This window comes from Bombina bombina, chromosome 1 (genome assembly GCF_027579735.1).
Source record: "Bombina bombina isolate aBomBom1 chromosome 1, aBomBom1.pri, whole genome shotgun sequence".
Classification (NCBI taxonomy): domain Eukaryota; kingdom Metazoa; phylum Chordata; class Amphibia; order Anura; family Bombinatoridae; genus Bombina; species Bombina bombina.
Genome location: NC_069499.1, coordinates 1115692892 through 1115703114, shown reverse-complemented (window position 1 = coordinate 1115703114; position 10223 = coordinate 1115692892). Strand labels below are relative to the sequence as shown.

Sequence of the window (10223 nt, the reverse complement as noted above, 5' to 3'; positions counted from 1 at the left end):
CAATTTCACCTGACAAGGATAAGCAGAGTTTGCACTCTGTTGGCTGTAAGTGGTGACATGTAAATGGGGAGTGTAGCATCACACCCTAGTTTTATAATATAATGTCAAGAAAACAAATGACACATTTTTCCCAAGAGTATATCCAGGGACAGAAGATCAGGGAGATATATTGAGGCTGTCTGCCATTTGGAGGCTGTCTGAGCATATGGTAATAGTGTAGTGATGTTGATGGGATGAGCAGCAAAAGTAACCACAAATATTTCCATGACTCAGGAACAAAAATGTTATCAACACAGTTTTAAAACCATTTTTTTTAGAGTGTGTCGTGACACACTATGCTTGGTCTGTTCTCCAGATCACACTATGGGCTCGATTTATCAAGCCTCTACGGCAGCAAGTTCTCTCAAGAACTTGCTCGCCGGGATTTATCAAGCAGCGGTCACCAGACCGCTGCTTCCCTAACATCTATGCCACCTCTATTGTGGCGAAATTCAATCTCCTCGGTCGAGTCCGGCCGAGGAGATTAACAGCTCCTGCCCGAGCGTGATTGGCTGTGCATGGGCAGGGGGCGGGATTACACGCGAGCGCAAAATTGCGCTCGTGTGCAATTATTAAATACCTGCAAGTAATTTCGCCCCGCCACAGGCGAGCTGAGGCGTACAGGGGCGCGTATACGCGCCCCTGTACGCCTCAGCGTTGATAAATCTAGCCCTATGGCTCATTAAAATAACACTATTTGGCAGCGTGATACACAATATGAGGCCTTTTTACCATATACACTACGTCTAATTTACATCACACTAGGTGACATTGTGACACACTATGTGAGGTCTATGTATTTATCTATCTCTGTTTCTACGTATCTATCTATCTGCATATCTATCACTCTATCTCTCTATCTATCATCTATCTATCTATATGCCTTTCTCTCTCATTCTCTTACATGGGTTTGGCAATATTTATTAATGGCTGACGGTTGTTGTTTGTGCACAAGCTACTCTTTCCACTTCTCTTTTTGCATGTAATTCCAGACCAGCAGGGCAGGCTGAGGCTCTCAACCTCACTGATGTCAATGTATGGTGAGGTGATAAGTGCAGTGTAAAACTGTGCATGCTTGTGTACCATTGATGTTGGTGGTAAGGCAATGCACATGCTTGCGCAATCTGGCACTTGCCACCTAGGTAACCCTTCTGTGATACGATATGCATAATGAGTATCATAGGGGATTTGGAAATGATTAATAATTCAAGTTAAAAACTTGAAGAAAAAAAATACAAGTAAATTCAGATTATTATAACCTTGGTGCCTAACTAATCATATAAAAGTCAGGAGGAGAATATTTTGGATCAAGTCTTTGTTGGAAAACATGAAACCTCATGTCTTGTTATAAAATTAGCTTTTTATATTTAGATATTTCCATTACTGAAGAAAAATCTGGGTTAACTGTCCCTTTAGTATTGCTATTTAAACCATGACCAGACTATTGTTATACTAAAATAAGCCACTAGATGGTGCCAACGTGTAACTTTCTGACTGCTTAGCTATTCAATAATGATTATTTATACACACTTACTTGACTATTTCTTCTTCATCTCCCTCATACTAACAGGGAGGGATCAGCACACTCTCTGCCCTAAAAATTTTCACTACCCACTAGGGGTAGGATGCTATGTGGATGAAGCTTTTTCTTAAAGGTTGATAGTAGATGTGTTTAGAAGTTGGTGAAGTGGGTTTCTTCCAAATGTTAAGAAAATGTGGGCTTTTGTTCTGCTGATGTCACTCCTAAGTCTCTCTGAGGGAACCAAGAAGAACACGGGCCCCCCTACTAATACAGGTAAGTTCAAACTTTGCACCTTATAGATACAAGGGCGTTTTCTTCTGGTTGCTATTATAAGTATTATGTATTATATAGAGGTTTTGTTTGTTTTTATATATCGCTACAGGGTGACTGCTGCATTTACACTACTATCAATTTGTTAAACATGGAAACAATTATCCACCTGAATTGACACCTTTTATTCATATAAATTATAATTTGCTTTGTTTAAAGAAGAGTGGCATTTAGTAAGTGTATGGATCCACAGGGTAAAATGATTACAAGTATGTGTGGATTACATGATGCTTTTCTGAATCACTGGCTTGTGGGGATAAAAACAAAACAATTCTTTTCCAGAGCCTCTGCCCACGTTTTTGTCTCTATAATTGTCTCCCGACGTTGTTTACTTTTATGTACTCTGTTGCCACCTCCTCACGTCCTAGACAAGTATTCATTTTTTGCTTCTTTCTGATTCGTGGTTGACCGTCCCATGTGTTCTGAAGTCAGTCAACTTTCTTTTTTTAGGTTTTTGTTAAATAAATCGCTATTTATCTTAAGTAGCTGTTCAGAATTCTATTACTACCCATGTTTTGCTGCTCCTAATTTTTCATAGTTGCAATCGGGTCCTCTGCATGTTTTACTGTCCTATCATAACTTATTTTCTGGTCCTTCGTCTCCCTTTTGCAGTTGTGCATTAAAATGGAACCCCCCATTACTAATACAATTAATTTTCTTGGGAACTGTGAGGTTGCATTAAAGTTTTTGGACAAGTAGAAAAAAAGAAGGAAAATACTCATGCTGATAGACACAGCTGTCACATTATAATGCACTGTGACACTATTTGATGTGTTATTCTGATCACACCATCTCTTCTGCAGATCTGTGTCCTAACCTAGGCTCAGAAATCTGCAACATAAAAGGATCATATATATCTAACACCTAATGTTAAACATTTTTCATGCTCAAACTTATAAAATCAAATGTACCCAGTTTCTATATACATAAGTATTATACTTGTTAAAGTTAAATGAACATGAAATTACAAAAAGGGATTATATTTATTCAAAGTGCCATATAATTATTCTGAAATGACACCACATCAGTTTTAACACCCAGACCTTTCAAAATGCTTAATTAGATTTTAAGATGTTAATAGTAATGTAAATATTTACATTAAAAATGATCATGGATTATCCCAATTTTTAGAATATTGGCCAGTAGAGGCTGGAAGAATATGTGAAATAAAGAAAATATTCCACTAATACTCAAATATGAATACATAAAGACAGAGGAAACACTTTGTATACTATAGCAGATCACCAAACATATAAGTTAATACATAGCATTACAGGCTTTAATTGTTTCTTAATTTCTGACAGGGTGGTCAGCATAGCATAGTAAATATAAAAGGTGGGATCTATACAAATTGCCATATTGATGGGGTTGTATTTATATTGTGCATTATGTGCCCATGGACTGACTGCCAGGGTTAGATAAATTTGTGAGTCAGTAAGAACAGAAACAAATTCTCTTCTCTAATTTCAATCCTAACATTCCCTCCAAAGCTCAGTTTAGGAGGGAATGTTAGGATTGAAATTGGAGAAGAGAATTTGTTTCTGTTCTTACTGACTCACAAATTTATCTAACCCTGGCAGTCAGTCCATAGGCACATAATCTGCAACAGCCACACCAAAGTTTCCATAGCAACAGAGTTGTTGCTAAATTGCAAAATGACCAGGGGCTTGAGCCCATGGACAACTCAAATTCAAACCTAGTCCTGCCCCAAATCTTCCATATTATGTATTTAGATAAAAAACAACAGTGAACTCTCATTCAAATAAGGGAACTGCATTGTTACAGATCAGGTGTCTCCTTTCCCCTTAAAGTAAATCGGAGGTGGACCCATAATAGCCCCATCTGGGGGTGGCATGCCTAATTTGAAAATGCTGAATTTCTGCTTTAAAAAGAGGTGTCCAATGTCTGTTTAAAGGGACATGAAACCCAAAATGTTCATGATTTAAATAGAGCATACGGCAGTGCACTACTGAGAGCTAGCTGAACACATGACAAGAGGTGCTGTATAAATGTGCAGCCACAAATCAGCAGCTAGCTCACAGTTGTTCACTGCAGCTCATGAGCCTACCTAGGTATTCTTTTTAACAAAGGATACCAAGAAAGTAAAGAAACTTAGATAATAGAAGTAAATGGCTAAGTTGTTTAATAGCATGCCCTATTTGAATCATGAAACTTTAAATTTTACTTTACTGTCCATTTAAAGGGACAGTATACACCAATTTTCATATAACTGCATGTAATAGACACTACTATAAAGAATAATATGTACAGATGATGATAAAAAAATCCAGTTTAAAACCTTTTAAAAACTTACTTAGTTTAGCACTGTTGATTAGGTTAGACTGGGACACCCATTGAAACGGGCTGGGAAAACATGAAAGGCAGACACTCCCCCCTTTTCCTCCCCATGCATATGAAAAGACCAATCACACAAACAAGAGTCTGCAGACATCAGTATACATTTAAAACTTTGGGGCTTGGTTGGGAGTCTGAAAATCTGCACAAAGTTGTTAAAAAATTAGCAAAACTATACATTTTTACAAAAACACTCCCAGATGGGCTATATAAATAGATCATCTACAAAACATTTATGCAAAGAAAATATTTGTGTACAATGTCCCTTTAAGCTGCACATTAACTAAGATATTGGCATTGTAAGAGCTATTCAAATGTTTAACAATGAAAAAGTTGTAATTTTAATAATTATTATTATCATTATTAATAATAGCATGCATAGCATTTGGCAGGTATGAAAATAATCTTTAGAATCCACATTATTTGCTTCCGTTAAACTGTACCAGAAGTGTCACGAGAAAACATTGCTAGGGTTTATATTTATTTTTTTATTATTCTTTTACAAAGCCATGCCAATCATTTAAAGTTGCTATTTGATCTGGTAAAAATGCTGAAATTATGTAGAAGCTACAACAGAAAAATACTATAAAACACACAAAAAACAACAGCAATAAGACAGAAAAATATGCTACCAAACACAAGCTTAGAGATACTGCTTTAAATGTATAAAAAGTGGAACATAGAACTGCTAAACTGAGAGTCTCAAAGAACTGCTAGGTCTTGTGACTGTTCACTGTAAAATTGTGCTGAAGGTATGTTGTTTAAAGGGACAGTCAAGTCCAAAAAAAACTTTCATGTTTCAAATAGGGCATGTCATTTTAAACAATTCACCAATTTTGCTTTGTTCTCTTGGTATTCTTAGTTGAAAACTAAACCTAGGAAGGCTCATATGATATTTTCTAAGGCCGCCTCTTATCACATGCTTTTTTATTTGCTTTTCACAACAGGGGAGAGCTAGTTAATGTAAGCCATATAGATAACAATGTGATCACGTCCGTGGCTTGTGGCAGATACTGCACTAATTGGCTAAAATGAAAGTCAATAGATAATTAATAAAATATCATGTGATCAGGGGGCTGTCAGAAGATGCTTAGATACAAGTTAATCACAGAGGTAAAAAGTATATTAATATAACTGTGCTGGTTATGCAAAACTGGGGAATGGGTAATAAAGGGATTATCTATATTTTTAAACAAAAAAAAAATCTGGTGTTGACTGTCCCTTTAAGTCCAGGCTATGTAAACACAGCCAGCAGAAGAAATTACACCCCCATTGGGGTATATAAGAGATAACCAATAAAATTATCATTTTCCATTGTTCTCTTGAGGTTATGAGCTTTGGTTTACAAACAGATATAAGATAAGGAAGCAAGTGTGTGTACACAAAGTGATAACATAATGAGATATATGATATTACCTGTAAGCTCAATCCATTGTAATAGGCTGTGGTGTCAAGGCACAAAACCAGCTAATTCATATACACAAATATACATGAAAATGCAACTTCTCATACATTCTATACGGCAGCTGGTATAACAAGTCATTGGAAATACATTAAAGGAGAAACAATTTTACAGTATACTGTCCCTTTAAGTTGCTCTCTCATACCATCTCCTTAGATACCTCTGATTGAGGTCACTATTTTTCCAGTGAGCCAGTTAGACAAGGCTTTCTATCACCCACCGCCATTTTGCCAAATGCTGTAGTTAAGTATCCTGTGTGTGTATTTATTTGTGATGTTTACCTATTGGATCTTTTTCCAAGGCTTGTCTGGTTAAAAGTCAGAGTTGCTGAATGTAAATACAAATTTCTGTAAGATCAGGTGACCAGTCACAGACCTGTGAGTTTTGCCAGTGACATTTCCAGTTTGAGAGCGCAGTCCCTATCTGTGGTTAACCCTTTAAGGACACAGCTTTCAGTTTGCTCAATTGTTTTATGACGGAAAAATTCCGTCATATGTCCTTAAGAGGTTAATATGTTTTTGTTTATGCACCCTTATTTGCATTTCAGTATGGAAACTAGCATGTGTGGTTGTAGGTTAGTGATCCAGGTGAGAAGAGGCCTTAATATGGCACCTGGGCCTATCACCATTTAGCCAAATGTAACTAACCCCCCATTGATTGAATGCTGGCTATCCTGTGTGTTAAAAGACTTGTCTGGGAGCAAGTGCAGGATGCTGTTAGAGTGGCAGATGAGCATCCAGACCTGGGCGTTTTACCAGTTGCAGGGGATGCGTATCCATTCCAGTTTGAGAGTGCTGTCCATCTCTGGGGTTATATAAAAAACATTATAAATTAAGATGCACTTATGCCTTGTTTAAGTGGGCCGGAAGAAGGTGGCACCAGCTACATATTTTCTGCAGTTGTGTCTCTTATAACCGGTAATTTATCACAGTACTGGATAACACAACTCATCAGGACATCCCAACAGTCACACATTGCACCCCCTCCAGTGCAATGTGTTCACCCCGTGGAGCTCACAAAACTTCACAGTCACAGATAATGTTGGATAGTTTTGTGCTCTGCACTGACACTGCAATTCTAGACTGAATTAAGTTTTACCCACAGAAAGTACAGCAGAAATGTGCAAAATGAAGCTACTGCAGTTAATCAATAACTGTGTTTGTGCAGGATGATGTGTACATTTTAGCAAATGCATGTGGTCAATTTTATCTGTTTAACTTTATAGTTCTCACCTGAAATCCACCCAAGTTACCATTAAAAATAAATATAAACTTAAAATGTATTCCTACACTTTGTATATATAGGGGTTTATTAAAGTTTGGCGGACATGATACGATGTAGCGTATCATGTCCGCCAGACATCGCTGAATGCAGACAGCATACGCTGTCCGTATTCAGCATCGCACAAGCAGTTCTCGTGAACTGCTTGTGCAATACCGCCCCCTGCAGGAGTGTTAATAAGCCTGATCGTATAGGATTGGGCGGATTGCTATACGCAGCCTCAGAGGTGGCGTATGAGTTAAGGAGCAGCAGTCTATAGACCGCTGCTTCATTACTCCTGTTTCCGGCGAGCCTAAATACTTTCGTGATTCAGATAGAGCATGCAATTTTAAGCAACTTTCTAATTTACTCCTATTATGAATTTTTCTTTATTCTGTTGGTATCTTTATTTGCAAAGCAGGAATGTAAGTTTAGGAGTTGGCCTATTTTAGGTTCAGCACCTGGGTACTGCTTGCTGATTGGTGGGTAAATGTAGCCAAAAATTTAATAATAATATTTAAAAATAAAAAGTATAAAAAAACAGCTCTGTGGTATCTAATCACTGCACATGATAACCTTCACTTAAAGGGACACTGAACCCAAATTTTTTCTTTCGTGATTCAGATAGAGCAGGCAATTTTAAGCAACTTTCTAATTTACTCCTATTATCAAATTTTCTTCATTCTCTTGGTATCTTTATTTGAAATGTAAGATTAGATGCCGGCCCATTTTTGGTGAACAACCTGGGTTGTTCTTGCTGATTGGTGGATAAATTCATCCACCAATGAACAAGTGCCTTCCTGGGTTCTGAACCAAACAAATAGCTTATATGCCTTCTTTTTCAAATAAAGATAGCAAGAGAATGAAGAAAAAATGATAATAGGAGTAAATTAGAAAGTTGCTTAAAATTGCACGCTCTATCTCATTTATCATTTTCCAGCAGTTCTTGTGAACTGCTGGTGCAATACCGCCCCCTGCAGATTTGCAGCCAATCGGCCGCTAGCAGGGGTTGTCAATCAACCTGATCGTATTGGATCGGGTTGATTTCCGGCGATCTCTGTCCGCCGCCTCAGAGCAGGCGGACAGGTTATAGAGCAGCGGTCTTTAGGCTGCTGCTTCATAACTTGTGTTTCAGGCTCGCCAGAAACACCAGGCATCAAGCTCTATACGGAGCTTAAAGGGCCACTAAACCCAAAATCTTTCTTTCATGATTCAGATAGAGAATAAAAATTTAAAAAAACATTACAATTTACTTCTATTATTTATTTTGCTTCATTTTTTAGATATCCTTAGTTGAAGAAAAAGCAATGCACATGGGTGAGCCAATCACACAAGGCTTCTATGTGCATCAACCAATCAGCAGCTACTGAGCATATCTAGATATGCTTTTCAGCAAAGAATATTAAGAGAATAAAACAAATTAGATAATAGAAGTAAATTAGAAAGATGTTTAAAATTGCATTCTCTTTCTAAATCATGAAAGAAAAAATGTGGGTTTAATGTCCCTTTAATAAATAGGCCCCAAAAACTTTAATAAAACAGATGGTAAATTAAAGTCATGTGACGAAGAATAAATCTATAGTCTGCAATTGAACAATGTAAGAAGTGCATATAGTAGTAAGACCTGCAACACCCAGTCACACATAGATCCCACCTGATAGCAGGGGGTAGTGTCTAGGCAGGGTATAACACACAATATATGCAGTATAATATACTACAGAAGACAGTCAGCAGTAAATCATATCAAATAAATATAACAAATGCAGCATAATATAGAGACTCCAACACTCAGTAATATCATCATATAGTGCAATTGTTTTATCTATATAAAAAATGCAGATGCAAATGTAAAATATTTTCTAAGTTTCAAGCAGTCACTCATAATACACAATATTCATAGGGTAAATAGGCTTCCCTGTACTCCCTGCTGCTGATGTATGTATGTATTGGGTACTTGTAAAGCGCGGCTAATCACCCGTAAGGGTCTCAAGGCGCTGCTCATTTTATCAACCTTGGAAGGATGAAAGGCTGAGTGGACCTTGCCGGGGATCGAACCTGCAACCCTTGGGTTGCTACAGAGCTCAGCCACAGTGCCTTAGCATGTGCCAAAAGTTATTTTTGTTTTCTTATTCTAACTTTTTTTTGAATACAATGAACAATATACATAAAAGGAAACTCAGTTACAGAAAAGGGCACCAATAGACACACCCATTTCTGTGCACCAAACAATAGCTCTGTTCTGGTGAGAACCCAATTACCATTCATTCACCTTTGTTTTTAGCTGCAAAATCAGAGAAAGCCAATGGTATTTCTGGATCTCCTAGTGAGTTTTTTAATGCATATTTTGTGTAGCGGCTGCCAAACGTAGACCTTCCCCAGGGCAGCTCTAAAGTTTTATTTATTCCATTGTGTTACTAGTTTGGGAAAGTTCTTTAGGTTCCTGTTTTCCATTTCTATCCCAAAGTACCTGGGCTTGTTACAAATTAACATCAGCAAAAGGCAAAACATTTTCTAAATGTGAGTGTAGCTATATATTTTTTTATCTTGAGGAGGAGGATGCGGTGTGTGGTGGGAGATAACAGTAAATAACTGCTAAAAATGTGCATTAAAATATTATTTAATGTTTCCTGTGGAGTGGAATTTTTTGTATGTAGTGTCATGGAAGATAACGTATTATATTATTCTATGTTACTAATTATGTATGTTACATTCTTCCAACAATCAACATGGGCACTAGAGTATATGTGTATTCTTAATGAGACATGACAGTCACTAGAGTATATGTGTATTCTTAATGAGACATGAAAGTCACTAGAGTATATGTGTATTAATGAGACATAAAAGTCACTAGAGTATATGTGTATTCCTAATGAGACATGAAAGTCACTAGAGTATATGTGTATTAATGAGACATAAAAGTCACTAGAGTATATGTGTATTCCTAATGAGACATGAAAGTCACTAGAGTATATGTGTATTCTTAATGAGACATGAAAGTCACTAGAGTATATGTATATTCTTAATGAGACATAAAAGTCACTAGAGTATATGTGTATTCTTAATGAGACATGAAAGTCACTAGAGTATATGTGTATTCTTAATGAGACATGAAAGTCACTAGAGTATATGTGTATTCTTAATGAGACATGAAAGTCACTAGAGTATATGTGTATTCTTAATGAGACATGAAAGTCACTAGAGTATATGTGTATTCTTAATGAGACATGAAAGTCACTAGAGTATATGTGTATTCTT

General features: G+C 36.9%; 1 protein-coding gene across 1 annotated transcript in view; it reads left to right on the top strand.

Moving 5' to 3' along the window:
• Positions 1-1614: 1614 nt before the first annotated feature.
• PLXDC1 (plexin domain containing 1) overlaps positions 1615-10223 on the top strand; it is a 123268-nt gene continuing 114659 nt past the window's right edge. The window contains exon 1 of the mRNA XM_053697864.1: positions 1615-1834. Coding sequence (XP_053553839.1) covers positions 1753-1834 — 82 coding nt within the window. The 5' untranslated portion in view covers positions 1615-1752. The remainder of the gene's footprint in view (positions 1835-10223) is intronic.